Consider the following 20,662-nt stretch of genomic DNA (forward strand, 5'->3'; position numbering starts at 1 on the left):
GGTGTGCTGAATGAACACATTTGATCCTGATTCAGGAATAATATACCAGTGTGGATTGAAAGGACCAAAGTCCTGGCAAAGTCCAACTTCAAGTTTAAACGGGCCCACTGGATGTGACCCAAATGGCACCCTAATCCCTAAATAGTGCAGTAATTTTGACCAGGGCCCATAAGGCACTGGTTAAAAGTAGAGCATTATGTAGGGAATAGGGTGACATTTAGAACACAGATGCTGCTCGAAGCAGATGCCTCCAATCTCCTCTCTCCCTGCTCAGGACAGAGCCAACTGAATATGTTATGGGATGATTCTTGTAGGTCTCAGACAGCAAGTGCATTCTTAAGTACATTTACAGACAATACACATTCAATAAACTTCTTACTGTCTGCAAAACATTTGGGATACCATTAGCTGTGTCATCCATTGTAACATGCAGAAAGAAGTCAATGCACTTTTGCATTAAATAACTGCAATTAACATTATTTGGCAAATGCTTCCAGATTTTTCAGATAATGAAGAAGCCTCTATGTTTTAGCTGAAGCCTCTCCTGGTCTCCCTCAAACTCAATCTATGACTGTTATACTTCAATGTTTCTCTCATTTTATTTAGGGTGAAGTCTCCAACACTAGTGGCTCTAAGCCAAAACCAACACTTCCCCTGTCAAGTTGGAACAGAAAAAGCCTCGGAGGCTCAACCAAAACCCCAAAATAGCAGTCAACGTTTGGCAGATGGTCGGAACAAGTGATTGCATCCCACAATTAAAAAGGTGGGGGAAAAAAGTGGAATGAGAAAAATAAATATTTATTCATGCTGTCATGAAAGTATAATGACTCAATACAAAGCTTCATTGCAGATGAATCTCCAATTTAGCATGCCTTTGTGAGCAGTATTAATTAGCAACAGGTTTTGAGTATAAATAATGGTTAAAGTGTTGATCTTCTTGCATAAGTAAAAAAAACAATACATAAAACAGAGAATCACAATCTCAACTCAGGCACAAAAGGTCATGGTGGATGCTTCAGTTTGGCCATTTAAACCCTTGACCAATGACCACACATTCATATTACTGTCTACCAATTGGGATGAACAAGCCCAGTTTTACCCCTGGAGAAAACCTAGCAGTAGATAGGAAGAGGCAATGTGAGAGGTTTTATTCAGGCCAAAATCCAGCCATGAAAATAAGCACCGAAGTTAGGAATCTTTGTATGAAGGTCAATGAGTGTCGAAATTGGTAAACACTTTTTTTTATTGATTATTTTCTACGTATGGCTTATTTTATCTAATAGAAGTTTCGTAATTGTTTTGGTTGTTACGAATAAACGGATACAAGTGGACATGGCATTTCGGCAACATTTCAGCCTGTTGTCAGTGATAGAGGACTCATCATGGATAACCATTTTTAGCATGGAAATTGCAATTGAGGGCTTACACCATTTTAAAGTAGTCAACTGGGTGGGGATTCCTATTAGTTGGGAGCAATCAGCCAATGAAGAAGATACAAATTGACTACTTTAAAGATGGCGATGCCCAAACTGTCACAGACACTTATGGCATAGATACAAAGACGAGTCTTCTGTCTCTATGGCATGTTGTTCACACATATCTGCTCTCTCATATCTGCTCTCTCATTGCCTAGAATGGTCCCACCTAATCTCGCCTCCACCGGCCTGCCTTCCATCTTTGAGGACATGTATTTCCATTTTTAGAGGAGTCACTTGACTATCTTGCCAATATAATAGACAATCTTTGCTAGCAGTCATTTTGGTCATCCATTTGTCTGTCCTTGCATGGGAAGAGCTGGTACTCCTATCAGAAAGGCAAAATGTTCAGTTTAACCATCTGAGATGTCTGTAATACTGGGGTTTCAGTTTTGGTCTTCTACCCTCCGGAAAACTGCCAGGTAGTTCTTCCCTCCATTCCTCTGCACCTTCTTCCCCTCCTCTGTGCATGTTCCCAGGCGACTGATGATGACATCATCAACCTGCCAAACAAAGGGACAATTTTGAAGGGTCTGAAGAGTGCCACCCCAAAATTACCATGACTATTTTGGGGGTTTTAATAGTAAAATTACTATTTGTCGATTGTCTCATTTACCAGGTTTCCTAATCTGGTAAATATTTGTGACCGCATAAAAATGGTATGATACTGGTAAGTATGCTGACAATGTTTTCCAAATTGGAAAGTAGGAAGATTGTTGGACATCACAAAAATCTAGTTCTGAACGTAAGGCTGGAGTTAAGCTTAGCAGGTTGCAAATGACAATTACAAGCAAATTTGCTGATACAAGAATAAATGCAACAGCCAATCAAATTGAAGCTGCTTTTGTCATATCATTCCTCCATATGGTTTGAGAATTCTAAACTCACCCATTGTCATCTGCTGCATTACATCATGATTTCACAAATCATTTGTTTCTCCGTTTAATTATTGTATGATTGATTTAGACAAAATACTGTCTGTACAACTTAAATGCCAGTACTGTTTTATCAAACTAGCTACCAAATGTCTTGTGTCCACCTTGATCGCGGGTTTACTGTAGCACTGACAGCTGTGTTGTTGACATGACAACTGGGTCAGAGTTTCCGAACCTTCGAAATGGATCATGTTACAAAAGCATTTGCTTTGATTTGTTGTTGTACACAACTAGTTGCACAAAGTGGAAAAGTTGCAACTGGATGCAAACAAGTTGCTGGGGGGTGTTTCACAAAGCAATCAAGAAGCAATTCAGTTACAAGCAACCAGATTTGCATGAAAATTGCTTTGTGTAACTCCGGCCCAAGGAGTTTCACTTCTTTGTTACAATCAATTTCTCACATGGGGTTCAAGGTTGGCTTCTCTATGATAAATATTATGACAAAGTATTACATAAGTAAAAACAGAATCGATATTAATTGTTGAGAAGGACTGTCTAAAATGTCGGTCATCGTACCAGTTCTGCATTGGGGACACGTGTGAACAGCAGATGCTCACTGAAGTGTTTTAGCATCCAGAGATGCACCTCCTCCACGTCTGTGTTGGTGTACACCAAACCCTGGGAAACACAAAACAAGAGTTAAACACAATGTCCTCATAATTAAAGTTTATACAGTGGGTGAGACTAATCCTGAATGCAGTTAAAACCGCATTCTCGCCGGTGTCTATTCCACAAGTTACCACATCAGTAAGAACCTAACACACCAGCACAGTCGTGAATACGACACGACAACATCCCTTCCCCCTCAGGAGGCTGAAAAGATTTGTCAGGGCCCTCAGATCTTCAAAATGTTATACAGCTGCACCATTGAAAGCATCTTGAATGGCTTCATCACCACTTGGGTATGGCAAATGTTCGGCATCCAACCACAAGGTGCTACAGAGGGTAGGCGTACGGCCCAGTATATCACTGCAGTCCAACTCCCTGCCATCCAGGACCTCTATACCAGGCTGTGTCAGAAGAAGGCCCCAAACATTGTCAAAGACTTCAGCCACCCAAGTCATGGACTGTTCTCTCTGCTACTGCATTGCAAGCGGTACCGGAGGACCAAGTCTGCGACCAAAAGGCTCCTGAACAGCTTCTACTCCCAAACCATAAGACTGCTGAACAGTTAATCAAATGGCTTCCTGGACTATTTACATTGATCCCCTTTATTATTTATTGCAATTTTTTTCTACACTGACTATGCACACTCACTTCACGCTACCCATGAACACACAGATACTACACTGACTCTATGCACACTCACTTCACGCTACCCATGAACACACACATACTACACTGACTCTATGCACACTCACTTCACGCTACCCATGAACACACACATACTACACTGACTCTATGCACACTCACTTCACGCTACCCATGAACACACACATACTACACTGACTCTATGCACACTCACTTCACGCTACCCATGAACACACATACTACACTGACACGCCAACACACACTACATAAGCTCACACACACATGCATATTGACCCCACACACACACTTCTCACATATGCTGCTGCTACTCTATTATATATCCTGATTGCCTAGTCACTTTTGCCCCTACCGACATGTACAGTACATAATGTATTACCTCAACTTCCTCGTACCCCTGCACATTGACTCGGTACTGATACTTGTTGTATATAGCCTCGTTATTGTTATTTTATTGTGCTACTATTTGTCTCACTTTCTAACTCTGCATTTTTGGGAACGGGCTCATAAGTAAGCATTTAACCAATAACATTTTCTTTGAAACATGCCTTAGTGTGGTGGCCTTAAATACTTTGAAGAGCAAAGGTTTCTTTTTTTCCTCAAAAGGACAGAAATAACCCAACGCCAACATCAAGGTTTATAACCTGTGTCATTGTAGTTTACATTGGAGCATGGACAGATAGTATAATTAGAACAGGGCTTTCTTGGAAAACTAAGCGATGGCATAGATTTGCACAGAGCCCGTATGTTAGTTCAGTGATGTAGCGTTCAAGTTGAGGCCAGGAGGTGGGGAGCCCTGGACGCGGGGGAGGGTGTGATGGAGGTGTGTGAGTGTGTTCGGGCGGATCGATGTTGTAGTCTAAATTGCCGTAGAGGAAATTCTATAGACAGCTCTCCTCTCCACCCCCCAGAGGAGATCAGTGTCTGGCATGGGCCCTGTGTCAGTGCTGCTGAGTGTAATGGTAGAGCCTACAGACGGACGCACGTGAGCACATTAAAATCCCACATGCACACACACAAGACTCCCATTGTTCTCCCAATCCTCAGTCTCTCCTCGCTGCCACAGTGAACCGACACCAAGAGCCCCACACAAATCTGACAGGTATGAAACATGGGGGGGGGGAATAGACAAATGAGCAGGATAGAGAGAAAGTGAGGGTTATGTCAATTCCAGGCCATGTATGCAATGTAGCTAGTACTGTCCTCTCATATGTATCATATGTCTTGCTGTTGGAAAAGGGAACTGAAGAGCCATTGCTCAACCACCTACCTAAATCAAATGTTGACTTTGGGTGCCCCTGATGAACCCCCCTCCCATACGCTGTGCTCTGTCCTTACCCCTACTCTCAGTGTATAGGCTACGCCTTGACCTCTTTCTCCAACCAAGACTGCTCTTCTCTCAGGCTCTCCACACTGCCAAAGCTGACTCTCTCCTCTGTTCTCCTCCTCCTAAATCCATCCACTGCCTTCAACACCGTGAACTATCATATCCTCCTCTCCACCCTCTCAGGGCTGGGCTTCTCAGGCTCTGTCAGGTCCTCCTCTCCACCCTCTCAGGGCTGGGCGTCTCAGGCTCTGTACACACTTGGATTGCATCTTACCTGGCAGGCCGTTCCTTTCAGGTGCCGTGGAGAGGATCTGTGTCTGCATCACATACTCTCCCTACTGGTGTCCCCCAGGGCTCAGTCCTAGGCCGTCGTCTCTTCTCTCTCTACACCAAGTCACTCGGCTCTTTCATATCCTCACATGGTCTTTCTCCTATCATTGCTATGTGGGTGACACTTAACTACTTTTCTCCTTCCCCCTTCTGACATCTCTGCGTGCCTAGCAGATATTTCAGCCTGGATGTCGGCCCACCACCTCAAGCTCAACAAGACAGAGCCTCTCTTCCGGGGAAGAGAGGTAAGGTAAGGTAACTGAGCTAAACAACTACCGCCCCGTAGCACTCACTTCCGTCATCATGAAGTGCGTGGAGAGACTAGCCAAGGACCATATCACCTCCACCCTACCTGACACCCTAGACCCACTCCAATTTGCTTACCGCCCAAATAGGTCCACAGACGATGCAATCTCAACCACACTGCACACTGCCCTAACCCATCTGGACAAGAGGAATACCTATGTGAGAATGCTGTTCATCGACTACAGCTCGGCATTCAACACCATAGTACCCTCCAAGCTCGTCATCAAGCTCGAGACCCTGGGTCTCGACCCCGCCCTGTGCAACTGGGTACTGGACTTCCTGACGGGCCGCCCCCAGGTGGTGAGGGTAGGTAACAACATCTCCTCCCCGCTGATCCTCAACACTGGGGCCCCACAAGGGTGCGTTCTGAGCCCTCTCCTGTACTCCCTGTTCACCCACGACTGTGTGGCCATGCACGCCTCCAACTCAATCATCAAGTTTGCGGATGACACAACAGTGGTAGGCTTGATTACCAACAACGACGAGACGGCCTACAGGGAGGAGGTGAGGGCCCTCGGAGTGTGGTGTCAGGAAAATAACCTCACACTCAACGTCAACAAAACTAAGGAGATGATTGTGGACTTCAGGAAACAGCAGAGGGAACACCCCCTATCCACATCGATGGAACAGTAGTGGAGAGAGTAGCAAGTTTTAAGTTCCTCGGCATACACATCACAGACAAACTGAATTGGTCCACTCACACAGACAGCATCGTGAAGAAGGCGCAGCAGCGCCTCTTCAACCTCAGGAGGCTGAAGAAATTCGGCTTGTCACCAAAAGCACTCACAAACTTCTACAGATGCACAATCGAGAGCATCCTGGCGGGCTGTATCACCGCCTGGTACGGCAACTGCTCCGCCCTCAACCGTAAGGCTCTCCAGAGGGTAGTGAGGTCTGCACAACGCATCACCAGGGGCAAACTACCTGCCCTCCAGGACACCTAAACCACCCGATGTTACAGGAAGGCCATAAAGATCATCCAGAAGGACATCAACCACCCGAGCCACTGCCTGTTCACCCCGCTATCATCCAGAAGGCGAGGTCAGTACAGGTGCATCAAAGCTGGGACCGAGAGACTGAAAAACAGCTTCTATCTCAAGGCCATCAGACTGTTAAACAGCCACCACTAACATTGAGTGGCTGCTGCCAACACACTGACACTGACTCAACTCCAGCCACTTTAATAATGGGAATTGATGGGAAATGATGTAAATATATCACTAGCCACTTTAAACAATGCTACCTTATATAATGTTACTTACCCTACATTATTCTTCTCATATGCATATGTATACACTGTACTCTATATCATCGACTGTATCCTTATGTAATACATGTATCACTAGCCACTTTAACTATGCCACTTTGTTTACATACTCATCTCATATGTATATACTGTACTCGATACCATCTACTGTATCTTGCCTATGCTGCTCTGTACCATCACTCATTCACATATCCTTATGTACATATTCTTTATCCCCTACACTGTGTATAAGACAGTAGTTTAGGAATTGTTAGTTAGATTACTTGTTGGTTATTACTGAACTAGAAGCACAAGCATTTCGCTACACTCGCATTAACATCTGCTAACCATGTGTATGTGACAAATAAAATTTGATTTGATTCTGATTTGATTTGGGAAGGCCTGCCCACTCAAAGATCTCTCCACCACAGTTGACAACTCCAGTGTCACCCTCCCAGAGTACAAAGAACCTTGGCGTGACACTGGACAACACCCTGTTGTTCTATGCAAACATCAAAGCAGTGACTCACTCCAGCAGGTTCAAGCTCTACACCACCCGTAGAGTACGACCCTCCCTCACACAGGAAAATCCAGGCACTTGTCATCTCCCGCCTGGACTACTGCAACTCGCGGTTGGCTGGGCTTCCTGCTTACGCCATCAAACCCCTGCAACTTATCTGCTCCTCCACACACTCCAGTGGCTTCCACACGAAGCTTGCATCCACTACAAGACCATGGTGTGTGCCTACAGAGCAGCAAGAGGAACTGCCCCTACACCCCAACCCGAGAACTCCATTCTGCCACCTCTGGTCTCTCGGCCCTCACCCCTAGGGGAGGAACTCCCACTCAGCCAAGTCCAAGCTGTTCTCTATCCTGCCACCCCAATGGTGGAACCAGCCTCCCACTGAAGCTAGGACAGCAGAGTCCCTGCCCATCTTCTGAAAGCACCTGAAACTCTACCTCTTAAAACAGTATCTTAAATAATCCCCCTCCTCACCTCGACTACTTTGAGGAAAAGTGTACTTGCTATGCCTGTGTATATGTGGTTGTCCCAGCTATCTTAAGATGTATGCACTAACTGTAAGTTGCTTTGGATAAGAGCATCTGCTAAATGACAAATTTAAACGTAGGGGTACTATGCTCTGTCCTTACCCCTACTCTGTGTGTAGGGGTACTATGCGCTGTCCTTACCCCTACTCTCAGTGTTTAGGGGTACTATGCGCTGTCCTTACCCCTACTCTCAGTGTGTAGGGGTACTATGCTCTGTCCTTATCCATACTCTCAGTGTGTAGGGGTACTATGCGCTGTCCTTACCCCTACTCTCAGTGTGTAGGGGTCCTTATCCATACTCTCAGTGTGTAGGGTACTATGTCCTTATCCATACTCTCAGTGTGTAGGGGTACTATGCGCTGTCCTTACCCCTACTCTCAGTGTGTAGGGGTACTATGCCCTGTCCTTATCCATACTCTCAGTGTGTAGGGGTACTATGCGCTGTCCTTACCCCTACTCTCAGTGTGTAGGGGTACTATGCGCTGTCCTTACCCCTACTCTCAGTGTGTAGGGGTACTATGCTCTCAGTGTGTAGGGGTACTAAGTGCTGTCCTTACCCAGTCCTTATCCATACTCTCAGTGTGTAGGGGTACTATGCGCTGTCCTTACCCCTACTCTCAGTGTGTAGGGTGTGTGTGTAGGGGTACTATGCCCTGTCCTTATCCATACTCCAGTGTGTACTCTCAGTGTGTAGGGGTATCCATATGTGTGTAGGGGTACGCTGTCCTTACCCCTACTCTCAGTGTGTAGGGGTACTATGCGCTGTCCTTACCCCTACTCTCAGTGTGTAGGGGTACTATGCGCTGTCCTTACCCCTACTCTCATGAACAATCCAACGCTTGGTGAATTCTGCTTCACAATGATAGGAAGAGCCGACATCGAAGGATCAAAAAGTGTAGGGGTACTATGCGCTGTCCTTACCCCTACTCTCAGTGTGTAGGGGTACTATGCTCTGTCCTTATCCATACTCTCAGTGTGTAGGGGTACTATGCGCTGTCCTTACCCCTACTCTCAGTGTGTAGGGGTACTATGCGCTGTCCTTACCCCTACTCTGTGTGTAGGGGTACTATACTCTGTCCTTACCCCTACTCTCAGTGTGTAGGGGTACTATGCGCTGTCCTTACCCCTACTCTCAGTGTGTAGGCGTACTCGGCCAACAGAGTGGGACTGATGATCCTCCACTTGTGCTTGGTCTTCTTGAAGTGCGGGTCAGGAAACAGGAAGAACATCTTACTGAGCTGAACAGAGAAATCAACAAAACAAAATGGTCACAATGCAAATAAAACCAGACAGACAGACCAGGCATCTCAAGTTCAACTGACCTCAGTGAAGAAACAAAGATAAATGAAGTCCTCCAGCTTTTACTTTCTCTGGTACTACTCTCCCAGTTTGTGAAAACGAGGACTATGGTGCTAAATATTCTCTTGTATCAAACCAGTGTATCAATGTGGCTATTATTCAAACCAGTCTATCAAGTTATTAGAGTCAGCTCTCTGTAGTTCTCATAATATTTTTGTGTCAGTTGTCAGGCAGCCCGGATTGTAAAGGTGGAAATTCCCTCTAAGGGATTTTTATTAAGATAAAGTCCCCCTCTCTTTCACAAGATGTACACAACTATTAGTCTGGTTGCAATATTAAAAACTGTTCCAGGTCAATCTTTTTTATTAATTCAAATAAATAATGTAAAGACAGAAAACGGGGGGATAATCACAGAGGACTGCCGTCGCCCCAGGGGGGTTGAGACAGCCCCGCTCTTCACAAAATGGAAAAGAAACTACACTTTAATTAGTGCTCTGGCACAGTGTAAAAAACTGAGGGGAAACAAAGAGAGAAGACATATTGGGGAGTAGCGCCGTTTCTACCCACACGACATCATGTATGTGGGTGTGCAAATATCGCTCAGGGGCTCCCGTTTATGTGTGTACATATGACAGAGAATGTGTGTGTGTCGGTCGGTCTGTGTTTTTCCAAAGCACTTAATCCTCTACACAGAATGGGCAGGTCTCAATGATGTCATTACAGCCAAGACGGTGAAAATAGTACCGTGGGGCTATTTCTTCCATAGATAAAATCTACACCGTTTTCGCGTTCCTTTCAGTTGTCAGCCTCCGGCATCAACACATTTACTGTCTCCTACCTGATGTACTACTGTCTGCTATGTCTCACATCGTGTCAATGTATCTATTCAAACCCAGCCAAGGAGCTATACTCCAGCACAAGAAGTTGAAGGAAAATGTGACATTTTATAATTTCTTATTTTCTTTTACATGTAATATTTTCACTTTTATTTTTTCACTAATCGGTGCTGCGATTTTAAATGTGCTTTACAAAGTTTGATTTAGGTTACTCAGTCCTGGTACTGGAGGTTCCACTATGTAGGCTAAGCTAGTGCTTGTTTTATCAAAGTCATTCTGATTAATTGGGTTGAATTGAAAGGATAAACCCTCCACTATTAGGCTGTAAAATACTGATTAGTGTATGCTCAGCTGATGTGACGCCTGGCATGTGGTCACTGGCACGGCTTCACCTTTGTTGAGAAATTCATTAGAGGCTAAAATCTCTGGGTTGTGACATAAGGTTTGGAAATCATTAGCCATTGTTACTCTCTGGTATAGACACGAGAACTAAGTTTCTTAACTTATCATATTGATACCTACTGCTGCTGATCAAACACTTCCTATTGTTGCCACTAGAGGGCTGTAAACTACCTAAAACAGACATGGGCATTTCATGTTTAGAAATATTTATATTGTGGTTGATAGGAAGGACACTTTATTTAAAAATTACTACGCTGGATAGCTTCACAAACCCTCAATGCCCAATGGTCAGAAAGCTGTACAAAAGTATAGCAAACACCATTTGAATTTGAGCATCTTTGCCAGGCATCAAAACACTTTGAAAACTTGCTGAAGGGATTAAGGTGCAGTACTATTTAGAGGTGTGGTGTTTGACAGATGTGTCTACAAATAAATAATATTTGTGTTATGTGGCTGACAACCCCAGATGGTCTCTGGCTATGTCATTCATCATCATCATTTATTTAAAGTGTATTTTACAAACAAATTTGTCACAGTACACTTCACAGAAAAAAAGGGTAAAATATGACAGAAAAGGAGAGGGAATGGTTAAGTACCTGTCCCTTGGAGAAGAAGTTGGGCAGGTACTTCATGGCGTTGCTCCGTAAGCAGGCGATGTTCTGGTAGCTGCCCGTCTCTGCTGCACGCAGGGAGCGGATACGGTCCTGGACATAATCAGACACTTTGACACGGATCTCCAGGCCCAGAATCAGTTGCTTTGGAAAGAGCGGGGATAACTCCACTGAGACAGAGAGGAGGTAGGTTATTAATCTGACCTGGGAACAGGCGGCCAAAAAAAAGAGTTGCAAGAACCACTAAAACAGTCTATTATGATAATGATGGCTGTGGAAAAAGAGAGGATACTGAATGTTGAAAAGTCATACTCCGATTCGCACAGCATGCAGTATCGCCAGGCCTGAGACCAAAAGGCTCCTGAACAACTTCTAACCCCAAGCCACAAGACTGCTTGACAGTTGATAAAAGTGGCTACTCTTACCATTTGCAATTACTCTCTTGCACCGGCTCTATGCACTCACACGTACTACATTGACATTCCAACACACACAAGCAAATTAACACCATACACATTCACACGCTGCTGCTACTGTTTATTATCTATCCCGATTGCCTAGTTACTTTTACCCCAACTTACATGTACATATTACCTCAATTACCTAGTACCCCTTCATATTGACTCGTACCAGTACTCCTTGTATATAGTCTCGTTATTTTATTGTGTTACCGTTTCCTTTTTTGCACATTGTTCATATTTTTTAACTCTGCATTGTTGGGGAAAGTTCTCATAAGTAAGCATTTCACAGTAATGTCTACACCTGCTGTATTTGGTGCATGTGACAAATACGATTAGATTGCTTTCCCTGCATTAATCTCTATAGGTTATTTTCTCTGTATATTCAATACAAAGGCATAATAATTTGTTTTTTTTATGTCGGCAGCAAAGAAAGATTTTAAAAAGCTCTAAATGGCTCTAAACAGGGCTGCCAGATTAGCTCTTCATTGCTCTAAATGGGGCTGCCAGATTAGCTCTTCATTGCTCTAAACGGGGCTGCCAGATTTGCTCTTCATTGCTCTAAACAGGGCTGCCAGATTTGCTCTTCATTGCTCTAAACAGGGCTGCCAGATTAGCTCTTCATTGCTCAGGACAGGGCTGCCAGATTAGCTCTTCATTGCTCTAACCGTATATTATCCAAATGCATCAGAATCTCTCATGGCTTCACGTTGAAAACAAATTACTATCCAGTCTTATGATTTTCTTCAGGAATGTTATATTCTCAGGCCAGGTAGTACATACTAGCAACATGCATAACCACTAAACCAGACAGGTAAATTCAGGGCATCTAAGACAACCCAGGGACAAATCACCTTAAATCTACAGTTTTATATAAAGCCATAGCTGAATGGAACTCTTTACCAATCCATATTTCTCAGGCAAAAAGTTAATCCACCTTCAGGAAAAAATCTAAACATTAATGTGATAGACCATATGACTGGACAGGAAATAGAAAGAACATCTAATGTGATAGACCATATGACTGGACAGCAAATAGAAAGCATCAACTGAATGTTAAATGTGTTTCCTGTCAGGTATTTTAATTGTCTGTATTGTATACTTGTTAAATGTTTAAAGTATTTTTTTAAATTTCACCTTTATTTAACCAGGTAGGCACGTTGAGAACAAGTTCTCATTTACAACTCTGACCTGGCCAAGATAAAGCAAAGCAGTGTGACAAAAACAACAAGAGTTACACATAGAATAAACAAACACACAGTCAATAACACAACAGAAAAATCTGTGTGCAAATGAAGTAAGGAAATAAACTGGTGATAGTTTGTAAAGTCTTAATTTGTAATTTTTCCTAATGTCTTATTAATTGGTGTTGGACCCCAGGAAGATTAGCTAATGTTACGGCGTTAGCTAATGGGGATCCTAATAAAAATTCACAGAGAAAATACTACACAATATGATATTTTCAGTTAATCCAGGAATAGACATATACTGTACACTCAGTGGCCAATTTATTAGGTACAACCATTTAGTACCATGTCGGACTACCCTTTTCCTCCAGAACAGACTGAATTCTTTCGGGGAAATGGATACGTTGCTCAATTGGTATCAAGGGACCTAACGTGTGCCAGGCAAAAACATTCCCTGCACTATTACACCACAGTCACCAGCCTGTACCGTTGACACCAGGCAGGATGGGGCCATGGACTCATGCTGCTTACTCCAAATCCTGACTCTGCTATCAGCATGACACAACAGGAACCGGGATTCGTCAGACTAGGCAATGTTTTTTCACTCCTCAATTCAAATCAAACTTAATTTGTCACATGCGCCGAATACAACAAGTGTAGACTTTACCGTGAAATACTTACTTACAAGCCCTTAATTGTCCAGTGTTGGTGATCACGTGCCCACTGAAGTTCTTCTTGTTTTTAGGCGATAGGAGTGGATTCCGGTGTGGTCGTCTGCTGCAACAGCCCATCCGTGACAAAGACCAACAAGTTGTGATTTCCGAGATGCCATTCTGCACACCACTGTTTGTGGCCCGCCTGTTAGTGTGCACAATTCTTGCCATTCTCCTTCGACCCAAAGGACGTCCGCTGACTGGATTTTATTTGTTTGTCACACCATTCTTGGTAAACCCTAGACACTGTCAGCCATTTCTGAGATACTGGAACCGGCGCGCCTGGCATCGACGATCATACCACCCTCAAAGTCGCTTAGGTCAGTCCTTTTGCCATTCTAATGTTCAAGCGAACAGTAACTGAATGCCTAAATGCCTGTTTTATATAACAAGTCAAGGCCATGTGACTCACTGTCTATAGCATCAAGCCATATTTGTGAACTGGTTACTGAGTGTACAAAAAACAACACCTAAAAAGGACCATCTCACTCACATAATTTCAGTGTAGAGCAGACAGTCCCCTGTCAACAATTGATGGTTGAGTATTTTAGTTAGTAAGCATGAGAATGATAAAGACTGGAGTTAGGGTAACAAGGCTGAGGAAATATGGATTAGAAGATCATCCCATACCTAGAAGTCCCCCATATCCACAGCCGATGTCTGCAAACTCCACTTGTGCAGCCTTTTGGGTTGACTGGTGGTCACTGAAGAACTCCGGGTACAGCTGGGACCAGTCCATGTCCTCTGGACAGACAGGGCTGAGAGGTCATGGTGAAATAGGTAAAAGTGTGTATGAAATCAACATACCTCAGCAAATGTTGACCAGCACGAGGTGAAACAGATGTAAATGACATCAGCAACATTTGACTTGCAGTACTTTCTTTATGTTTACAAAAAGTAGCCTTTAATCATTTACATTTAAGTCATTTAGCAGACGCTCTTATCCAGAGCGACTTACAAATTGGTGAATTCACCTTCTGACATCCAGTGGAACAGCCACTTTACAATAGTGCATCTAAATCATTTAAGGGGGGGTGAGAAGGATTACTTTATCCTATTCCTTAATACCAGCTTCCTGACATAAAAGCAAGCTAGCTTGCGGATTAGGAAAAGCCTTTATTCCATTTACATGTTCGTAATGTGTCTTGTGCAATGATGTATATATACAATTGGACTTGTGTAGCCAGAATGTTGTATAAACTGTCATTTGAACTTAATCTGCTGGTTGTCCTTTATGACGTTGGAAACTTTGGAAAAAATAACCACAGAACGGTTTTATTAAACAGACTTTTCGCTTAAAAATGTGTGAGCTTGTGTTAAGTGATAAACAAACCAAAAGCCACGCGTTTTGGAAAGTCGTTTTAATGATACTTACTTTCCTATCGATATTTTGAAAAGGTTCAAATGAGTTTATTCAACATTGTGACTTGTAAAATGACTGTTCCGTCGTCTGGCATCTAAACAAGCGACACAAACTCCACACGGAAGCATAGAGGCGTAAAAGCAATCTAGCTTAGAGAACGTTTTGCGTTTGACAATTTATTGCTATATAAAGCAGAGGTGTGAAATGAGTTACAACATACAGTAAGTAGTACATCGACCAGAAGCTTGGGCAACATGCGTTAGCTAACTAGCTAACAGTTAGCTTGCTAAACTTTTTACCAAACGGAATGACGAGTGACTCACTATTCAAACGTGTGGTCTGCCATTGGATTCGAGTGGGCTCGCTGCCTGTAATATCGCTTCTGGGGCATCGACACGCTCATTTTGTTTTTAATTTAAGTATTTAGTGATTAGATTGAAATGCACTAAGGACGTATGTACTTCGCTCGAACGGTGTTCGTTTTCGGTCGCTTCCTTTTAACGTCACCAGATGACGATCACATGTTCTGGATTTTAATTGGTTGTGGTGCTACAAGCCATCCAACGCGTCTATAGCTAATAAATATGGATCCACTGCTGAATTGTATCAATTCAAATGTTTACATTATGTTTCTCACCTCAATGAAAGAGAACTGTTGCATACCAGTTTATTTGCACCAGGACACATCTATTTGGACATTATTCTATTTTACCTGTTCAATATTAAGGATTCCTTAAGGATGTGCTGTTTCTGTTTTCGATCTGTCTTAATAGTCACAGTGGGTACAACATCTCCAATGCACTTCCTTATAAGCTGCAATATCTAACTTTTGGGTGACCCAACCAAATTCACATTTGTTTTGTGTGCTATTTCTATGCTTTCCGTTCTTAAGTTTCATTTTGGCATATTTTACTTTTGTACATGTACTGACTATCTCTGAAACTCACTTAGATAATACATTTCATGATACAGTAGTAGCAATACATAGTTTCAACATCTTCAGAGGAGAAATGGATGCCAATGGTGGAGGTGTCTCCATTTATGTTCGGAGTCATATTCCTGTAAAGTTTAGAGGATCTGATGATAAATGCTGTTGAAGTAACATGGCTACAAGTTCACCTGCCTCACTTAAAGCCTATTATTGTGGGAAGCTGCTATAGACCACCAAGTGCTAACAGTTAGTATCTGGATAATATGTGTGAAATGCTTGATAATATATGTGATATCAAGCGAGAGGTACATTTTCTGGGTGACCTAAATATTGACTGGCTTTCATCAAGATGCCCACTCAAGAAAACATGTTTAACTGTAACCAGTGCCTGTAACCTGGTTAAGGTTATCAGTCAATCTACCAGGGTATTTACAAACAGCACAGGTATGAAATCATTCACATGTATTGATCACATCATTACTAAAGCTACAGATATCTACTCTAAAGCAGTATTCAAATCCACCGGATGTAGTGATAATATATCAGCCATACCTAGAAAAAACTAAGTTTCAAAGGATGGGCTTAATATAGTGTATAAGAAGTCATACAATACGTTTAGGAAATTTAGGAAATTGCTTATTCCAGTTACTACACTGAACAAAAACATAAATGCAACATGTAAAGTGTTGGTTTCATGAGCTGAAATAAAATAACACAGAAATTGTCCATTCGCACAAACAGCTAATTTCTCTCTAATTTTGTGCACAAACTTGTTTATATCGCTGTTAGTGAGCATTTCTCCTTTGCCAACATAATCCATCCACCTGACAGCTGTGGCATATCAAGAAGTTGATTAAACAGCATGATCATTACACAGGTGCACCTTGTGCTGGGGACAATAAAAAGCCACTTTAAAATGTGCAGTTTTGTCACACAACCCAAGGCCACAGATGTCTCAAGTTTTGAGGGAGTGTGCAATTGGCATGCTGAATACAGGAATGTCCACCAGAGCTTTTCCCACCAGAGAATTCAATGTTAATTGAATCAATAATGTTAATTGTTCAATAAGCCGCCTCCAACGTCATTTTAGAGAATTTGGCAGTATGTCCAACCGGCCTTACAACCGCAGACCACGTGTATGGCGTCATGTGGGTGAGCGGTTTGCTGATGTCAACATTGTGAACAGAGTGCCCCATTAGGGCGGTGGGGTTATGGTATGGGAAGGTATAAGCTACGGACAATGAACAAAACTGCATTTTATCGATGGCAATTTGAATGTACAGAGATACCGTGATGAGATTCTGAGGCCCATTGTCGTGCCATTCATGCGCCGCCATCACCTCATGTTTCAGCATGATAATGCACAGCCCCATATCGCAAGGATCTGTACACAATTCCTGGAAGCTGAATATGTCCCAATTCTTCCATGGCCTGCATACTCACCAGACATGTTACCCATTGAGCATGTGTGGGATGCTCTGGATCAACGTGTACGACAATGTTCCAATGCCTGGCAATATCCAGCAAGTTCTCACAGCCATTGAAGAGAAGTGGGACAACATTCAAAGGCCACAATCAACAGCCTGATCAACTCTTTGCGAAGGAGATGTGTCACGCTGCATGAGGCAAATGGTGGTCACACCAGATACGGACTGGTTTTCTGATCCACATCCCTACCTTTTTTAAAGATATCTGTGACCAACAAATGCATATGTGAATTCCTAGTCATGTGAAATCAATAGATTAGGGCCTAAAGAGCGTATTTAAATTGACTGACTTCCTTATATGAACTGTAACGCAGTAAAATATTTGAAATTGTTGCAAGTTGCATTTATATTTTTGTTCAGCATAATAAGCATGCACCCATTTAAGAAAATGACTGTAAAAACTGTTAAATCCCTGTGGATTGATGAACAATTTAACAATTGTATGGTTGAGAGTGATGAGGGAAAATAAATGGCAAATAAGTCTGGCTGCACAACCGATTTGGAAATGTACTGTAAATTGAGAAATAATGTGACTAAACTTAACAAAATGAAGAATAAACTTTACTATGAAACAAAGATAAATTATATAAAGAACAATAGTAAACAGCAAATGGCATTTTCGGCAGAAAGGCAAACTCAGCTCCATTCATTAAATCAGATGGCTCATTCATCACAAAACCCACTGATATTGCCAACTACTTTAAGGATTTTTTTCTTTGGCAAGTTTAGCAAATTTAGTCATGACATACCAACAACATACTGAACCGACACTTCCATGCATAACTGACCAAATAATGAAATACAAGCATTGTAATTTTGAATTCCGTAAAGTGAGTGTGGAAGAGGTGAAAACGTTGTTGTCTATCAACAATGACAAGCCACCTGGGTCTGACAACTTGGATGGAAAATTACTGAGGATGATAGCAGATGACATTGCCACTCCTATTTGCCATTTCTTTAATCTAAACCTACAGGAAAGTGTGTGCCCTCAGGCCCGGAGGGAAGAAAAAGTCATTCCGCTACCCAAGAATAGCAAAGCACCCTTTACTGGCTCAAACAGCTGACCAATCAGCCTGCTACAAACCCTTAGAAAACTTTTGGAAAAAATAGTGTTTGACCAGATACAATGCTATTTCACAGTAAACAAATTAACAAATTAACAACAGACTTTCAGCAAGTGCGTTCAACATGTAGGGGGCACTTACACAAATTACAGTTACAGTTCATATAAGGAAATCATTCAAATTGAAATAAATAAATTAGGCCCTAATCCACAATCTTTTTATTATCGATTTCTCTCAGCTAATCATCAGACAATCTTTGAATGTGTTGCATGTTGCGTTTATATTTTTGTTCTGTGTAAATCTTGTAATGAATGATGTGGAAATTGAGTCAACCTGGATTGTAAACTGTTATGATTAAAACATATTGATACAACAGTAGCTAAGATGGGGAGAGCTCTGTCCATAATAAAGAGCAGCTCTGCTTTCTTAACATTGCTATCAACAAGGCAGGTCCTACAGGCCATAGTTTTGTCGCACCTTGACTACTGTCCAGTCTTGTGGTCAGGTGCGACAAAGAGGGACTTAGAAAAATTACAATTGGACCTCAAATGCAGTGGCAACCCGTCATTCGGGGAATTTTTTGCACAGGCTTGCCTGTTTTGTATGTTATTTTGGCATTAATACGTGTCACATATCAGTTTGCAAACAATGTAAAAATATATATATCACTAAGTTAATAAAGCCGCATACAAACATGGTCTCTTTTTGTTTTCTTGAATAAGGCAGCTCCAAAATGCAGGTGTTTCAGCCTAGCTCAGTGCTTTCTGTGGTAGTGGGGCAAGCCAGCAGAGAATACGGAGCGTTGCGCCGTGATTGGCTCAGTGTTCTGTCACTCATGGGGACACTGCGTCACCGCTAAGTCAAAGGGGAGAGTTAGAAAATCCTAGTCCCTTGGGTGCTGCCATAGAGTTACATTAGAGGTTCCCATCCAAGAAGGCTCAAGGTCATTGGCCACAGATAAAATGACATCAAATCACGTAATATGTACAGGAGCTTTGATTGGACTGATCATGTCAATATCATACTTTGAAAATCTTAGCTAGCAGTCATCATCATGAATCAAGTCGACAATCCAGTGGAAAATCCTTTAAAATCCTTGTCATATGAAGAGAAATTATGGATAAAATGTATGGGTGCTCATCAGCCATTGGACATAAACATTACACAAGTTGGAAATCGCAAATTCAACAATGAGTGGTTTGGGAGGAATCAGTGGCCGTGGCTAACGTTAACTGCAAGCATTACAAAGCAATCACTAGCTTGTTTTTCAGTGAAGTGCGTGTGTGGTCCCAAATCTGGGATTAAGGGGCTCTTTTCCAACTTTAAAATTATAAACATTCAACTTTGACCATGCTGTCAATAAAGCATGATCTGTGCCGTGCTCAATACAACTGTTAACTTGGAACAGCGAAAAAATTGCCTTCAGTGAGTTCAAGACAACTGGAATGTTGGGAATAAAGGAGCTCTGACTGGGAAAATACGTTTTGAACAGTCATCCAACTCGGAATTGTAAATCCGGCCACTTTCTAGATCTACGACCTGAAGATCAATGACGTCATCATGATTCAACCTTGTTTTTTTTCTGAGTTCCCAGTTGTTTTGAAAGCAGCATAAATCCAGAGAATGCCAGACTTTGATGACAAAATTTGCCCACAAAGGACCACCACACCACCTTCCTGTTCAAGTGAGCACAGCACAACAACGTGAGTCCAAAGATGTATTGTATGCTGCTGCATAAGTGATGTAATATGCCAGGGAGATATGTATACTGTAGCTAAGAAAGTAATACTAAGTGTATGTTGTGTAGTAAGATGTTAGTAGCCCATGTGCCTCACCCTAATAATTTGGTCTCTTTACCCCTCTTAATTTCGCCTACTGTTCTGACTTGGTGATGCACATGTAGCCTATAACCTATTTTAGAGAAATATCGAATATTGTAAGCTTTCATTGTCTGCGTATATGCCCCCTTTATTTATCCTATGGTTCTGACTTGGTGTACAAGGAAAGCACTGTAAGAACGGCCCATGTTCTGAATTCTGTCGCTGTACATTTCAAAAGTGCTAAACAAATAGTTATATTGACTACGTCCGTCCTAGCTCGCTCATTAATGTCTTTATCGAAATTACGGATTGCCTCTTATCCGCTTGTCGTCCCCTTATGCCATAGTTTGTACATCTCAATTGTTATGAGAAACCACATTTGTTAAAGCAAGTCAGCCATATCAGCTTTCTGTTAAAGGCAGTAAATGAGGCTGAATGAACTGGCTCCACTGAAAGCCAAGTGTAGCAGTGGTAAGATGTTGGGACTGCTGTTGGGACAGTTTATGTAGGCCGTTTATGGGCACCGTTTGTCACTGTTATAGTGGGATTAATG

At 42.4% G+C, this 20,662-nt stretch overlaps 1 protein-coding gene across 2 annotated transcripts; it reads right to left on the reverse strand.

Moving 5' to 3' along the window:
- Positions 1 to 777: 777 nt before the first annotated feature.
- Positions 778 to 15,303, reverse strand: mettl1 (methyltransferase 1, tRNA methylguanosine). 2 transcript variants are annotated; one of them, XM_064968262.1, is made up of 6 exons: positions 15,131 to 15,303; positions 14,075 to 14,202; positions 11,072 to 11,256; positions 9,063 to 9,176; positions 2,927 to 3,028; positions 778 to 1,978 (listed from the first exon to the last, which is right to left on the reverse strand). In XM_064968262.1, the coding sequence occupies exons 1-6, from the start codon at positions 15,208 to 15,210 to the stop codon at positions 1,862 to 1,864; spliced, it is 726 nt and encodes a 241-aa protein (XP_064824334.1). In that variant the 5' UTR covers positions 15,211 to 15,303; the 3' UTR covers positions 778 to 1,861. The 2 variants fall into 2 exon arrangements, with proteins under 2 accessions (XP_064824334.1, XP_064824335.1); XM_064968263.1 differs by lacking the exon at positions 15,131 to 15,303 and adding an exon at positions 14,820 to 15,102.
- Between the last annotated feature and the right edge of the window lie 5,359 nt (positions 15,304 to 20,662).

The sequence above is a fragment of the Oncorhynchus masou genome, chromosome 6 (assembly GCF_036934945.1).
Source record: "Oncorhynchus masou masou isolate Uvic2021 chromosome 6, UVic_Omas_1.1, whole genome shotgun sequence".
NCBI lineage: Eukaryota > Metazoa > Chordata > Actinopteri > Salmoniformes > Salmonidae > Oncorhynchus > Oncorhynchus masou.